This window comes from Ipomoea triloba, chromosome 13, assembly GCF_003576645.1.
Source record: "Ipomoea triloba cultivar NCNSP0323 chromosome 13, ASM357664v1".
Classification (NCBI taxonomy): Eukaryota; Viridiplantae; Streptophyta; class Magnoliopsida; order Solanales; family Convolvulaceae; genus Ipomoea; species Ipomoea triloba.
The window spans coordinates 20,800,431-20,817,289 of NC_044928.1; the positions used below are offsets into that span (position 1 = coordinate 20,800,431).

Below are 16,859 nucleotides of genomic sequence, written 5' to 3' on the forward strand. Positions count from 1 at the left end.
CATGGTACAAAAGCATCTAGCGTGTATGGAATCTGTAAACCCTAATTAAACCCTCCCTATCTCTCTGAAACAGCAAACAGTTCCGGATCACTAGGGTTCCACTCTCTCTCACAGACAATGGGTAGCCTCTTCCTGAGGAAATCTTCGTCGTCGCCGGCCCCGAAAAGGTTCGCCCTCGCCGCCCTATCCCATCTATTCCATTCATCGTCGTCCGTGACCGAGATCCTCATTTCTGGGAATATACCCCAATTTCATGAGCTAACTCCAATCCCAAAGCCGTCAACTATCGGGAAATCTTCGTCGGGAGCGTTATCGCTTCGTCAGATAGTAAGGGGTTTCCACGTCTCTCGGCCGTTGGCGGCGGGGTATGCTGTTGCGGATTTGCCTGACGATGACGAAGGCCTCGAAATCGCGAAGCTCGGTATCTCTCAGGAGATCGTATCTGCCTTAGCTCGGAAGGGAATCACCAAACTCTTCCCCATTCAGGTGCTTAAGAAATTAAAAAAAAAATATTGACATTTTTTTTTGGGTTTTTAATTCAAGGGAAGATATAGTTTTGTTATGCTTAAAATGTGCCTCTGGAATTATGCATTCCAATTTTGAGAGTTTAATGGGGCACTTGTACCCTTGTAATTATGATTGATGATGTTCAAATTCTGAAACCAAGAGAAGCAGAAGATGGAATCCAATTTGTTTGTGCATTGTTTTTTAAATATTCTTTTCAAATGTAATGACTATCAAGGATCATAAATTATGTGGGAGATCTTTTTTCTTTTTGGTCATGTTTGGTAACATAGTTAGCTTGTCAACCAATTTTGGCTTATTTGACCTTAGCTTTTTTATTTGGTTAAACAATCAATATTGGTGTCTGTTTAGTAATCCGTTTGCTCCAAAATGCTAAAATTCATTGAGAAAATCATTTTCATTTTACATGCAGCTAATTTACCAAACACTTTTCTACACAGAGCTAATGCTCAACTAGTCAAACCGCTATTTAACAAACACCCCTCTATCTTTACTACTAAATTAATGTTGTGTAATATACTAATATAAAGTATAATCTTCTCTATTTTTTTGCTTGCATTTTTATTTATTTAGTACTTTGTAGTACTGTAGTACTTGGTAGCTTTCTATGTTCCAAAAGAATGAAAGGCTTTTTTGTTGTCAATGATGGTTAATCTTCAATTTTTTTTTATTTAAATTATTTTGTAGAGAGCAGTTCTGGAACCAGCAATGAAAGGCTCTGACATGATAGGTCGAGCTAGGACAGGAACAGGGAAGACTTTAGCTTTTGGAATTCCTATCATGGATAAGATTATTCGTTACAATGAGAAACATGGGTATGTTAATTTGCCTTCCCTCATTCAGTTTAGTACATATATTAGGTATTGATAGCATCAAAGAATCAAAGTTTGGATAGGGCAATTACTCTCTGTATATACTCGCCTTTTGGTGATTCTAAGTTGACACATTGGAAATTTATTAGAAATTTTGTATCATTCTCAATAATGCAGGAGGGGAAGAAACCCTTTAGCACTGATCTTGGCTCCTACTAGAGAGCTTGCCAAACAAGTGGACAAAGAATTCTATGAGTCTGCCCCTAATTTGGATACATTGTGTGTTTATGGTGGTGTTCCCATTGGAAGACAAATGGGTCAGCTGGAGAGGGGGGTTGACGTGGTTGTTGGGACACCTGGTCGGATTATTGATCTGATCAGAAGGGGTGCCTTGAATTTAGCAGAAATTCAGTTTGTTGTTCTAGATGAAGCTGATCAAATGCTTAATGTTGGTTTTGCTGAGGATGTTGAAACAATTCTAGAAAATGTGCCAAAGAAGCGACAGACAATGATGTTTTCAGCTACAATGCCAAATTGGATTATGAAACTTACCCAAAAGTTCTTAAGAACTCCAGTTCACATCGATCTTGTGGGTATCTGTGTTCCTTAGATGCAGTTTTTTTAGCATAGAATTTTAAATATATGCCTTAATATGTTTAAAGTTTTCCCTCTGAATCACTGGCTTATTTATTTGTTGTAGGTTGGAGATTCAGATCAGAAATTAGCTGATGGAATTTCCCTGTATTCAATTGCTTGTGATATGCGCTCGAAACCCGCAATTCTTGGCCCTCTAATAACAGTATGAAACCTTAATTATGACCACCTGATTTTTGGCACGATTTATGCACCTATATGTCTCTTCAAGATTAAAAAAAACTGATAAGAACGTTCTGTGTGTATTTTTAGGAGCATGCTAAAGGAGGGAAATGCATTGTTTTCACTCAAACAAAACGTGATGCTGATAGGTTAGCATATGCCATGCAAAGAAGCCACAGATGCGAAGCATTGCATGGAGATATCTCACAGAACCAGAGGGAGAGAACACTATCAGGTTTCAGACAAGGTCACTTCAATATATTGGTGGCCACTGATGTTGCTGCTCGTGGTCTTGATGTACCTAATGTTGATCTGGTCAGTCTACTTCCTGAGTTTAACATGTCACAGAATAACATACTTATGAAAATATGAAGAATCTTATACCATGAAGTATGGAAGATAGATCTTATTGACAGCTAAAATTATTCAATTTCTTCACACAGCTCTTATCTCTGGGCATAATTATTTACTTGGTACATTTTCCCAGAAAAAAAATTTTCTTTTGGAATTCGGCTGGCAACCGATATGGCAATTACAAATGCTAATGTGGCCCATTCATCATAATGCTATATTCCATTTATTGTGAATTCATGTTAAATGTAGGATCATGTGAACATAAGCATTGACCAGTTGTCTTTTAGAAATCATTTTATGTTACACTAACATATTTCTTTAAGCGTTATTTTATGCCAATTGCTTTTGTGATATACTTAAGAATTAAGATACATAAAAGTGTTATATTGTGCTTACAACAAAAATAATTTAAGAAGTAGATCGATGAAATTGGTAACCTAGTTTTCAATAGATTTTTATTTGTATTTGTAATATAAAGCATGTAAAAGTAGGGATCTATCTTAGGATATGCTAGGAAGGTTCTTGTGTTGGTTAGCATTTGAGTCTGTGGGTATTCACTTGCAGTCTACTATTTCTTATTGCATGCAAGTCATGTTAGATAATTTAATGCTCAGGTGGTGCATTATGAACTTCCAAACTCCTCAGAGATCTTTGTTCATCGATCTGGTCGAACAGGACGTGCTGGTAAGAAAGGTTCTGCGATTCTCATCTATTCAGCACAACAATTGAGAGATGTGAGAGGCATTGAACGTGAAGTAGGATGCAGATTTGTTGAGGTATGAATGTGAACCTCCTTTTTAAATTGAATTATGTTGCCACTTCTATGTATATTTTTGTCATTTTTACACTGTTACTATGGATAATTGAAGAATCTTTTTAATTGATTTAATACTAGAACTTTGCTCTGAGATAACCAGTTTTAAGTTAAGATACACCGTTACTCAAGTCAGGCTTAGAATTTGTTGGTAACTTTTGATAAAAGCACATTAGTTTGAAAGTGTTCATTATGATTGATTGTGGTGTTAGTAAGATTGTTAGTGTTGGAATCTAATTTTGAAATCAGAATATATTGACAGACACTTCCCTTTTGTGCTAAACCTTATGCGTTCTGTAAGTGTCTGAATTTTGATTTCAATGGCTGAAAAATTCAGGATTATGTTCTTTTTGTCTGGACGACTTCTACAAGCTCTTGATTTTGCATATGCCCTTTTATGTTTTACATGTATTCCATTTGCTGAACTTTTGTTAGCTCTATATAGTTTGAACCCACAAAGGTACCTTCAAAATCAAGATATGCTTCTCTCTGTATTCAGTTATGCCAGATATGTAACTTCTCATAAAAATGTCAATGTTGTTAATACTGTTGCCTTGTCATGCAGATGGGATTTTCAATTTTTAATGAAGTTGGATAGTATTTTTAGGCATATAAATCTTTTTTTAAAGATAAAGAAGAAAGTGCTCATGATGTTGTCTTTAAGATTTGTATGTTATGCCCCAATTTGCATCGAAGTATTTTTTGTTAACAGGGACAATTGCTTGCACTTGTTTGAATGTTGATTTATATTTGCTGCTAGTATAGATTTGTGTGCATACTTTTAATTGATTTTGGTGGTGTCTCCAACGTGAAACCTGTTAAGCAAGGTTGTTTCTCTTTCCATATCAATTATGTGATTATGTCAGCCTCATTAACTATTGTTTGTATATGCTAACAATAGCTTCCAAGAATAGAAGTAGATGCTGGAACAACAGACATGATCGGCGATATGGGTGTTGATGGTAGTCATTTTGGCTCTAATAGGGGCATGGGAGGTGGGCGTTTTGGTGGTGGATATGGTGGATCTGGTTCAGGCCGATCAAGTGGTGGTTTTGGTGGGGGCCGATCAGGTGGCGGCTTTGGTGGAGGCCGATCAAGTGGCGGCTTTGGTGGAGGCCGATCAAGTGGCGGCTTTGATGGAGGCCGATCAGGAAGATTTGATGATTTTGGAAGCAGCCTGTCTGGTGGTTTTGGAGGCCAGAGTAGTTCAAGGCGTTCAGGTGGGTTTGGGAACTATGATGGATCTGATCGTGGTGGTAGTTTTGGAAGGACTCAGAGTTCAAATCGCTCAGGTGGTTTCGGAGAATTTGGTTCAGGTCGCCCCAGTGGATTTGGTTTTTTTGGAGATGACAACAAGAGCAGAAATTCTTGAAGGAAAACTTTCTAACTCTGTTCTATGGTAAGTACCGTTTGTGGAGAGGTTGAATCATGTGTACCCCTTGGTTTTTGCAAATACTTCATTTCATAAAAATTGATATATAGATACAATAGGTTTTATACCCTGGAAGAGGACACATTTAGTTGAAACCACTAAGGTTAGCTTTTTAGAATTTGTTCTTAATGCATGATTACATTGAATATCTTTTCTCCATTATGGAAACATTGATAACTAAGAGAATATGCCCAACTTTAGAATTTGTTCTTTGTTCACTGGGGGGTGGGTGGCTTATTTTGTCTTTTTATAGACTATTAAACTAATATGTTACTTCCTTTAAAAAATGAGGCTTATGGGGCATGATGGTCATGGTTTGTTTTGTGCAACAGGTAGTAAAGTTACAGAGTCAGTCAGCGTTCGGGATTGACAATTATGAGATGATAGGATAGGAAGAATACAATGTCAATGTCAGCTCTCTGTGCTCTACTTTTTGATAGGTGCATGGCAATGGAAGGCTGAAATAACATGCTATATGTATATTGCTTTGCAATAACTGCATCCTTGCACTGAGACAACACAACGTTAGGAAGTTTCAAGAAGCTGTGTAATATTTTTATTTATCTTTTATTGTTTATATATGTTATTTGAAGCTCAAAGTCAATTTAGGGTTAATCAGGTGGAGTGGATATGGTGGCCAATATATTTTGTACGTTTTTAAGTTTAAAATTTTGTATTAGCATTTCGTGCTACGAGCAATATTGCTGTCTTGTTTTAATACCTAGTTATGTGCTTTGAGTATATATATGTTTTGATACACTTGAGGAAAATCGAGATTGGATCAGCTAACATTCCTACGGAGTAGTTAACATTGTGTTGTACATTGACCGGATCGTGCTATTGCTATACAGCATTAATTGGTTGCATATTGAGGTATATGTGTGGCCTTGTGACTTTGGTCGTGTCTCTGGTATTTTTTTTTTTTTTTTTTGTTTTTCTTTTGAGAATGACATCTATCGGTTCTGTAAATAGTGAAATATGAAAGCATTTTCTTATTTTATTGAGAAGATTATGTTTTTCATGTTTTATCCGTATGTTCTCAAAATTTAAATGCGTGCTCGATGAAGGAAATTCTTTTTCAAAGATTCTATATCAATTTCTATATGAAACCGAGATAGTTACTTTTTAGAAAATTCTAACAATAGAGGAAATGCTTATGTTTGTTTTATTCTTCTGAAGGTGGGAAAAAAGATAAAACAAGATGAAACGGATTATTCATCCAAATTTCAGTTTGAAACTCACGGACAAAGTCGGGAAAAATGAAATTATTTCAATATTGAATTTTGGACATATAAGAGTTCCGAATTGAATTTCTTTAGAAAGAAGTTTCCAATATCGACAGAGACTACTCTCATGATTGCCAAAGGTTATGTAATAGGTTAATGATAGTCTGATAGGTTTAACTGTGTACATCACGGAGAATAAGATCTTCGACCAGGATAAAAGTCTTGGTGGGCTAGAAAGGAAGGAAACATGGTGACCTAAAAAAAGGGAGGAAAATGATAATGAGGTAATGCCAGTAGGGTTCGAATTCACAACCTCCTATTTAGGAAAACGTTTATTAACTTGTTAAGTAACTTTATATCTTGGGTCCAATTTAGCAACATGCTTACCAACCTGCTAAGCTAATTTATATCTTAGGTTTCAAAGGCGAGAATGATCTACTTATTTATGTAACAAGTGCAAACTAAGGTCATACACTTGTCAAGCATCTAGAAGGTCTTCTACACTATATAAGGGGTCTTATGTCTCCCTTTTAGACATCATCCATTGGTTCACTATAATCATCTATTCATCTTAGTCCAGTGACTTGTGGTCTTGATTTGGGCTACATCTATAGTACATATATACCCCGTTTAGGTATATGGACTTTCACTATGATAAAAATGAATATTTATGAGTAGTCCATTTTACAATGTGAACTATGATTTCCAATATAATTTGCCTTCAGATATAATGCTAATAAATACAATTCTCATTGAATCCAATATCTAATAGAACAAATTTTGATTTTAGTCATCTGTTACGTACAGAAATTCGATACGCAACGTAAGAAATCTTTCGAGCAGGCTTCTGGCTCCTAATCGTATTCGAGTTACGGTTAACCCCAATTTCACACTTCAAGCGTGTGAGAGCTCTAAGAAATAATTAAGAACACGAATAAGAACAATATATTTCTCTTGTCTGCTTCCCAATCTTCATATACAATGGCCTATTTATACTAAACTACTAATACCTATAATAATTAACCTACTAAACTTACATAATTTCCTTATACTAATATTTACTTAATTATTCTCTAATTATATATGATTATCTCCACTAATTACACCACCAATTATTCTTTTCCTTTTATGCGTATCACTTGACTATTGTGCATTGTTACATTTAGTCACATTACATTATTGACTTTCATTTGCTTGGCATAATTAGTTATTCTTTTAAAATTTTGTTATTCCACAATTTAATAAATATGGCTAATATGTAACTTAATCATCCAATTAAAAGAGTTTACAAGAGGGGGAGAGAAACTACATGTTCGGGTAAGAGGCTTGATTAATAAAATTAAATCTTAGTCCTCTTTAGTAAATCATGAAATGAGAAAAAAGCTAAACAAATGGCTATTGTGGCAGACAAATGAAAATCAAGAATGTAATGTATAAAACTAAAAAAATATAATTAAATGTGACAATGTGTCAATGTTACAATAGTCAAAGACTATAAGTAATATTTGTTCTATCTAATATTGTATCACTCAAATTAAATAAAATATTTGAAATTCATATAACCGTATTAAAGACTCCTAATATATCAATTATCCAAAAAATTGGAATATAGAAAACAAAGAAGAAATATCCTTGCAAGGTGACTGAGAGTCAATAATAGTCAAACAAAAGCTGAAACAGTAGTCAATTATAATGGTGGTTGGCGGGTAATATACAATTGAAGAAAATAAAAAGAAACAAAAATTTTAGTTAATTATTTTGAATGCTTGAAAAAAAGGTGATATGATATACATACATTCTTTCCTTTGTTTACAAATTACAACTTGGCTTCAGAATTGCTTGAGTAATTAATACATAAAGAAAACAGAAATAAATAAATAAATAAATGAAATGCACCTGGCTGTTATCATCATTATTACAAGAATAGAAAGAGATTTGAATTGATTCCACTTTAAGGAAAATGCAATTCCATTTTTCTTCCCTGTATGGAAATGTAATAAATTAAAAAAAAATAAAAAATAAAAAAAATGATACACCTACTTTATGATCTGGGTTCTCCTCCTATTACTCTGTCAGTTCTCTGTACACCCAAAGATGAGTGATTTGGTGTATGGGGGAATGAAAATGGAGGACAATTCTGTGGTTGTTGCTGTTCAAGAAATGCATCATTCATCTCAAACTGAAGTTAATCAGGTGCCCCTCTGTTTCTCTGTATCTGTGTGTGTATATATATATATACTTGAATGTGTTTTGAATTCCTGTTGGGGTGTTCTTGATTGAATTTTGGTTGCCCATTAAAGATTTGATTTTTATCATGTGAGAATTAAGGGAGATATTAGTTGGATAATTGGAGTAAGGAAAGCAGATACATACTGCATTCATACATACAGACATGATTGTGTGTGTTTTTGGGAGGGATGGGGAGGGGGGTTACATCTGAGAGAATGGGAAATGAAGCAAATAACTCTGATATAGAATCTCAGTCTCAATGACACTGGCTGTGTGTGCATAGATAGATACATAGATAGACATAGCTCAGCGTCTGAAAGGTTGAGTGTGGGTGTAGTGACCCAACAAATATCCGGGTTTAAATCCTCAACCGGGGATCTCAACCTTAGGGCAAAAAGCAAGCACTCAGACCCTACTTCAGAGAGACACATCCTGCAATTTACCAGCTCTCACAATCGGGTGAGGGCCTTCAGGTTTAGGGTTTAAACTTATAGATATGGCCTATTGGCATGTGTTTGAATTTTTTGCTGGGGAGGTGGAGTGATTGGATATCGAATTCTTGTTGCCCAAAGATTTGATTTTTAGCCCTTTTTCTTTGTGGGTTTTGTTTCTGGGATCAAGGAAATTGATTTTGTGGATAATTGGCTTATGGAATGTGTATGAGGAAGTTAAAAGCTGTCTCTTCTTTTTGAGTACTGGTACTCTTTTATTCAGATAAACAACTTGTCTCTCATAACTCATAACTCATAACTAGAGCTGTTCATGAAACTAATAAATCTGACAAAGCCGGATGAACCTGAAAATCCTTCCAGTTTTAGCCTACTTCAACATGTTGGTGTTTCCAGTGCACTGTGATTCTGTAGAAATGGCACAATCCAAACTGCATTGTTTCCGGCTTAATTAAGATCTGAGTAGTTGGGCGTTTGTGGGATTTTTTTTAAACTATATTTGTTTGATCTCTATGGTTATTTCCAAAAAGATGTTTCACACCCTTGTTCTAAAAATTATCGCATGTAATAACTAATAAGACTGCAAAGAGTTGTGTTCTTACTTCTCTTGACATATTTAGAACATCCGAGTTTAATAGTCACTTTGCTTTGTCTACCAATACGTGACATTGTATTCATACTTCTCATCTGTGAAATCAGAAAGAAGAGAGAGATGAAGCTACTGTAATCCAGCAGCAGTCAAGAAAGCCCAGTCTACCCTCGCTACAGATACCTGCAAGGTTGTCTACTGAAACTGCATTGGATGTTGCAGGTCCTAACACTACCCGAGATGAGTTACCTCCAAGACCAAGCTCAGACAAGCTAATGTCATCAGTGAAGAGCCCTCGGGAGATTTGTGGGGCAACAGATATAATCCCGGAGGGTGAAAAGAGAATTCTAATCATCCCAAACACCCCGCTTTCTGATAAGCCTTCATCTTCAATGTCATCAAAGAAATCAATTCATTCTTTGCCAGATACCGAGGATAAAGGTGTCAGCCAGAAGCCCATGGAGGCGAACCGTTTGGATGATCATTCTGAATTACCTGTAAGCTTATTTCTAATTTCATGCCGATTGGAAAGAAGTTTCCCATTCTTCGTCTTACTTATATCACTATATATATACTTGGTCCTTTTTCCATTTCAGATATTTGAAGGCCAACAACATATAAAACGCTCATTCTCAGTCCCTGCAAATGTTAAAAGTAGAAGCTTAAGGAGGACAGATTCTATTCGAAGCTTGATCCGCGTAATATCCTCGTCTGCTAAGTTGAACACTGATAGTGAGGCACCACCAGCTAAACTACAAGAAACAGAAAATGGTATGTTGGATTTTACAGGCTTGTTTATTTACTACTATATTGCACTGGAGTTGGCCAATTTGAACTCGCTGCATTTAAGTTAATCTAACAATCCCTATCCAAAAACCTGTTTTCTAGACTTATTGAAGTGGCTGAGGTTGTTGCTGCCTATTACAACTTTGGAACAAGATTTTCCCTTCAAAATTTCTTACATCATTTACTACATGTATTTTTTTGAAGACAAGTGCATATCAACAAATGTGTTACTTCTTATGTGTTGAAACATGTTGGTCGGAGGCCCTTGAAGGGCCAAGTCCAGCACCAGGTAACTAGGGGATTGTTGGGCAGAGGCCTGAAGGGCCAAGTCCAACACCTTGCCTCTTGAAAATGTGGCGGTATAAGGAAATAAAGTTATGCCTTCGCTACCAGCTATAGCTTTTGCGTAGTGGTAAGAGTTTGATCCTAAAAAGTGGTATCAGAGCCAGGTCACAACTCACAACTGTGCAGTTAAAGGTTGGCAGGTTTAGGAGGGATTGTTGGGCAGAGGCCAGTGAAGGGTCAAGTCCAACACCAGCTAGAGGATTGTTAGGAGGAGGCCTGGAGGGCCAAGTCTAGCTAGCACTCTACTTCTGGAAAATGTGGCGGTCTAAGGAAATAAAGTTGCACCTTTGTTACTAGCTATAGATTTTGGCTTAGTGCTAAGCACTTAATCTAATCCATGAAGAAGGTACTTCAATTCTTTCCCACTTCAGTATTCTCGGTGACTAAAATTTTGTTATGAATATTTGGCATTACGTGCAGGAGGCACTGATGATACCGGAGAAGATATTCCAGAGGAAGAAGCAATTTGCAGAATTTGTTTCGATGAACTCGGGGAAGGAGGTGAAACATTTAAAATGGAGTGCAGCTGCAAAGGAGCTCTTGCACTTGCTCACAAAAATTGTATATTGAAGTGGTTCAGTATTAAGGGTAACAAGACTTGTGATGTTTGCAAGGTGGAAGTTCGAAATCTCCCCGTCACATTGCTGAGGATACAGAGTACACCAACTAATGTAAGACGGCCAGCAGATGGATCACCGCAACAGCAGGATGTCTATAGCTACAGGCAAGTTTAACCAATATATTTCTAATCTTTTTTTCTTTGACTAGAAATTTATAAGATCCATATACTCAATGGACAAGAGTGAGATTTTTATGTACTTGGCAAATGTTAAGAAATATAAGTTTATGAACTAGGCTATAATACACATGGGCCAAACCATACTAAAAGACTGAATCTAATCAATTAGCTAGTCTGATGTGAAATAGTAAACTAAAAGTTCAATGCTAGCCTTTTTAATGGATTTTTTGGGGCTAATGCGGGGGATTTGCTTCTTTGTCAGGGTCTGGAAGGATGTACCTATTCTTTTTTTGATCAGCATGCTAGCATACTTTTGCTTTTTGGAGCAACTTCTGGTACGATACTAGTCTACTCTCAATGTGTCTGTCTTTTATGTGATACGGTTGTATGATGAATTACAGAGTTTGTCTTATTTCATCATTGTGCTGTCTATTAAACATCCAAACTCCTATAAAACAAGTGTCCTTCACAAAAGCGTAGAAACTAACTGCAGTATGGAATATCATATCATAGGATTCATAGCTGTTTAAGCTAAGATGCAAGTTAATAAAAATGGTGATTTTCACATGATGAATAAGAGATTAAAGCATTTATAAGAAGGCCGGCCTCACTATTTGCTGTTTCTCGTTTTATTTTTGATTGGACAGGTATCTGACATGGGAGCAGCTCGCGCTCTTGTCTTATCTTTACCCTTAGCTTCTGGTTTAGCTCTTCTTTCATCTATGATAGCTTCTACAATGGGTATGAGTTTTCAGTCCATTTCCAGTGCCCTTAGTTATATTATGGCATTGTGGTAATCCATGTTAGTTGAAAGGGGGAATGGAATTGAAGCACTAAAAGCAAAGCCCCCTCACGTGTCGGAGCCGGTTATTGTTGACGGGCTCCAAATAACACATGGACCATAGTCTATTTTTATCGAGTGACCTAGAGATTCTGACCTATGATCTTTGGCATGGGATTGACTCTGATACCGAATTGATATGCTCCATCTCAACTAGAAGCATAAGCTGATAGTTGGATTGCACATTCATATATGTTTATGTATTATATGTTCAACAAATGGAATTGGAATTGTAGTTGTGATGATAGAGGATAGTACTAATATAATGCAGATTTTGATTGCAGTGAGCAAGAGTTACATATGGGCTTATGCTTCATTCCAGTTTGCTATGGTTTTACTATTTGCTCACATATTCTATACAGTGGTGAGAGATAGATAGATATAGTGGTGTTTCCATGTTTGATTATATATTGTTAAGAAGTTGCAGTGATGGGCTAATCCATCAAAGTTAGCTAAGGATACAAACTTGTAACCACAAGGTCACGAGTTCGAATCCTAACTTTTTTGGTTTGAGCTGGTCGAGCAATTTAGACTGGTTTACGGTTGGGGGTAAAAGAAGTGCAAGATTTACCCAGTGCACACTCTCGAGTAGTGACTGCAAGTTTTTCTCATCACTGTCCAAAAAAGAAATGCGGGGTTTACTTAGTGCACACTTTCGAGTAGTGATTGTGGGTTTCCTTCATCACCCAAAAAAGAAGTGCGAGATTTACCCAGTGTACACTCTCAGAGTAGTGACTGCGGGTCTCTCTCATTATCGCAAAAAAAAAAAGTGCGGGATTTACCCAATGCACACTCTCGAGTAGTGACGACGGGTTTATCCAAAAAAGAAGTTGCTGTGATTAACATGAGAATAATTTTGAATTTGCAGCTTAACGTTAGTGCAATTCTATCGATTCTGCTATCCTCCTTCACCGGGTTCGGAATTGCATTCAGTACAAATTCAGTTGTGGTTGAGTATTTGAGGTGGCGATCCAATAGACGCATGCAACCTTCCACTCACAACACCTCCTCTATTGCTTTATACTCATGATTATATACAATTCTTTTTCCTGTAAACTCCATCAATTGAAGCAACAAAAACCATCATTCATTCTACTCTTGCTCTTTATGCTTCATTTTGGTTTTATTGCTATCAAATTCCAATTATATGTCTCAGCTAATTTTCTACTATGCATCTCAACTTATTTACAATTTCAATTTTTTTTAGAGCAAATTGTTAAGGATCCTGTTAATTGCAATCCACGATTTTCAAAAGTGTTAATTTCATACTTTAACTATGCAATTTTTATCAATTTTGGTTACTCCGGTCAAATCGTCGGTCAAATTTCGCCGAAAGTTAAAATAATGAGGTTATTTTAGTCATTTCACGTCTTGTTCTTCTTCTCTGGCGAACCAGTGTTTTCTATTTCTTCTTCGACAGATCAGGCAGCCATGGATTTGTTTACAAAGCTTAAATTAAATCATGCAAATATCCATCCATCTTGACTTAATTATTCATTTCCCAAGCACCCATGGATTTGGTCTCTCTCCCTCAGATCTCATCTCCATTGAAGCTTCCTTCAAAAGCTTCAATGGAGCTTCCTTCTTTCATCTCTCCCTCTCGTTTCTCTCGTTCAATTTACCGGGTTCGACCTTAGCAAACCAGCAGCCCGTGGCAGCGACCGACGACCTTCTATCTCTGGCGAGAGTCCGACTGTTGAAGTAGATCGGTGGCGGTCGGCGGCGAACGATGGCGGTGGTGGTGGATCGACGACTGTTGAAGTAGATCGGTGGCAGTCAGCGGCAAACGAGGGCAGCGGTGGTAGTGAGCTGTGGTGGATTGACGGCTGTTGAAGCATATCAGCGGCGAAAGAGGGCGGTGGTGGTGGTGAGCTGTGGTGGATCGACGACGGGAGACAGCAAATTGCGAAGTTTTTGTCTGCCTGTGGTGAGCTGTCAGCGGCGAACGAGGACGGCAGTGGTGGTGAGCTGTGTTTTTTGTCTGCCTGTCTGCCGGAGAAGGAGGACAAGATGTGAAATGACTAAAATACTCTCATTATTTTAACTTTCGGCGAAATTTGACCGACAATTTGGCCGGAGTGACCAAAATTGATAAAAATTACATAGTTAAGGTACGAAATTAATACTTTTGAAAGTCCTGAATTGCAATTAACAGGACCCCTATAGTCAATGGACCAAAATGACAATTTGTTTTTTTTTTTGTTTTTTTTTTGTTTTTTTTTTAATGTTAAGTTTAGTATTAGACTATTAGCAATAAAATTTATATACTTAAGAAACTATATTTAAAAATTATTAAACACAAAAAAAATTAAAAATAATAAGAAAATACTATATATAGAAACTATATTTAAAAATTATTAAACACAAAAAAAAATAAAAATAATAAGAAAATACTATATATATATATATATATATATATATATATATATATATATATATATATATATATATATATATATATGGGCGCTATCAGGTGAGAACTCTCGCCTAGGAGAGAAATAAGAACCATTCATAGTCGTCCACGTGTTCAGATCAACGAATCAAATGTAATTTAAAAAAAAACACGATGCGGTGGCATTTTCATAAATAACTTGAACTTTGGTGCAAGTAAATGTGTTATACGTGCAAGTAGTGGGTGCACATTTGCAAGTAAAAAGTGCAAGTAAAATCAGTTACAAGTGCATCTATTTTCACTTGCAAGTGCATGTAATTTACCTTGTTAACATTCATGCACCTAGCTGGTGCACCTAATTATAACGTTAGGTACAACTAGTTATAACGTTAGATGCACTTAGTATTGATGCTCAGTGTACATTTTAATTGTATTTGTAATACATTTTACTTGCACTTGTAATACAATTTATTTGCACTTAGGTTCACTTTATGAAATTGCTACTTGTAATACATTTTGCTTGGACTTCAATTTCAGTTATTTATGACAATGCTATCACGTTTTTTTTTAAAGTAGTGTTTCTGATCCGTTAGACCTGGACACGTGGACGGATGACATGTGTTTTCACTTCTTTCCTGGGCGAGTGGTTTGCACCTGAACGCACTCCAATATATATATATATATATATATATATATATATATATATATATATATATAGGGATGCACTCCCATGCGAACTGCCGCCCAGGTAAGAAATGAGAACGATTCACAACCGTCCACGTGGCCTGATCAACGAATCAGATGCAATTTTAAAAAAATGACGCGGTGACATTTTTGTAAATATCTGGAACTTTGGTGCACCTAGTTTCACTTACAAGTGCACCTATTTTCACTTACAAGTGCAAGTAATTTACGTTGTTAATATTCATGCACCTATTTTCGCAAATACTTTCACTTACAAATGCAAGTAATTTACCTTGTTAACATTTATGCACCTGGGTGCACCTAGGTGCATCTAGTTATAACATTACGTGCACCTAGTTATAACGTTAGGTGCAACTACATTCCGGACACGTGGCGTGCTGTGATTCGTCCGCATTTCTCTCCTGGGCGGCCAGTACGCATTTGAACGCGATCCTATATATATATATATATATATATATAGACGTATATGTATAAAATACACACACACACACACNTATATATATAAAATCGTAATTATATGAGAAACACTCCCAAGTAAGAACTTGGGGACAAATCCAAACCACTGATCTGCAAGATCTGATGGATGGGAAATCAAGTAAAAAATGAGCGTAGTCATTTCCATAAATATTACAAATTTTTAAATTGAGTGGGTCATTTTCTTAAATACTACATAATTTTGTATATTTTCAACTATTAAAACTACTAGATCAATGGTTTGAATTTGTACACAGTTTCTCACATGATTATGAACAGAGAGAGAGAGAGATTTTTTAAAATTTTCATTTGGCTTCATGTTTCATTTGGTTATTTTGGTTCTCCTACTCTTGGTGTTTCAATTTGATAAACCTTAATCTTTCTGAACTTGTAAAATCACTCAAATTATTTAAGATATGCATTTCTCAATTTGAGAAATCCTAATCCAAATTTGGTCCAGTTTCCGGAACACGAATGCATGTATACCCTATTAATTTCTTTGTCATTTTCCTCCAATTTGAGAACACATGCACAAATTATCATATAATTGAATCCATTCCTGTATTTCTCAATTTGAAAAACCTAGTCTGGTTTCTCAAACTGAAAAATTCAAAACTGAATTTGCACACTAAAAAATTGAAAGCTTATAGTTAATTATTAGTTAAGTAATAGTTAATTAAATGAGTAGTTCAAATTTGATTAAAGAGTCCAAGTACGAATGTCATGACCCAATTTATGTGGTCAGTGACTTAAAAAAAACATAACATTTATCCCAAAATCTTAATTTGTTTAATATCCATCGTGCTAAAGTTTGGGATTTTGTTTTTATTAAAAGTACAGATTAGTAATTTTAATCTAGAATTGTATTACGATTCTATTAAGAATTGTATTACAACATTTTAATTTACAATTGTAGGACGGATATGAATTGTATTACCATATGTTACAATTAGGGCTGTTAACGAACCGAACATAAACGAACGGAGGCTGTTCGTGTTCGTTTGTTAAGGATTTTGGGGTGTTCGTGTTCGTTTGTTAAGGTTTTTGAAAATCCTGTTCGTGTTCGTTTGTTAAGCGTTCGTTAACGTTCGCAAACATGTTCACGAACGTGTTCGTTAACGTTAACGAACAAGTTCACGAACGTGTTCGTAAACGTTAACAAACACGTTCGTGAACACTTAATAACCAAACACATGCACATGTTCATGAACACAATTTGTTCGTGAACAATAAATAATCTACGTTCAAGTCTTCACGAACAATTATATATATATATATATATATATATATATATATATATATATATATATATATATATATATATATATATA

At 35.8% G+C, this 16,859-nt stretch overlaps 2 protein-coding genes across 2 annotated transcripts; both read left to right on the forward strand.

The window, feature by feature from the left end:
• Positions 1-25: 25 nt before the first annotated feature.
• LOC116002485 (DEAD-box ATP-dependent RNA helicase 53, mitochondrial-like) lies at positions 26-5,619 on the forward strand. Its single transcript, XM_031242632.1, has 8 exons — positions 26-486; positions 1,213-1,340; positions 1,515-1,926; positions 2,038-2,136; positions 2,244-2,468; positions 3,122-3,283; positions 4,223-4,720; positions 5,086-5,619. Exons 1-7 carry the CDS (start codon positions 118-120, stop codon positions 4,691-4,693), a joined length of 1,866 nt encoding a protein of 621 aa, XP_031098492.1. The 5' UTR covers positions 26-117; the 3' UTR covers positions 4,694-4,720; positions 5,086-5,619.
• A 2,414-nt stretch (positions 5,620-8,033) lies between these two features.
• Positions 8,034-13,217, forward strand: LOC116003053. Its single transcript, XM_031243236.1, has 8 exons — positions 8,034-8,172; positions 9,357-9,743; positions 9,843-10,017; positions 10,798-11,101; positions 11,379-11,451; positions 11,764-11,857; positions 12,242-12,321; positions 12,826-13,217. Exons 1-8 carry the CDS (start codon positions 8,074-8,076, stop codon positions 12,985-12,987), a joined length of 1,374 nt encoding a protein of 457 aa, XP_031099096.1. The 5' UTR covers positions 8,034-8,073; the 3' UTR covers positions 12,988-13,217.
• The last annotated feature ends 3,642 nt before the right edge of the window (positions 13,218-16,859 follow it).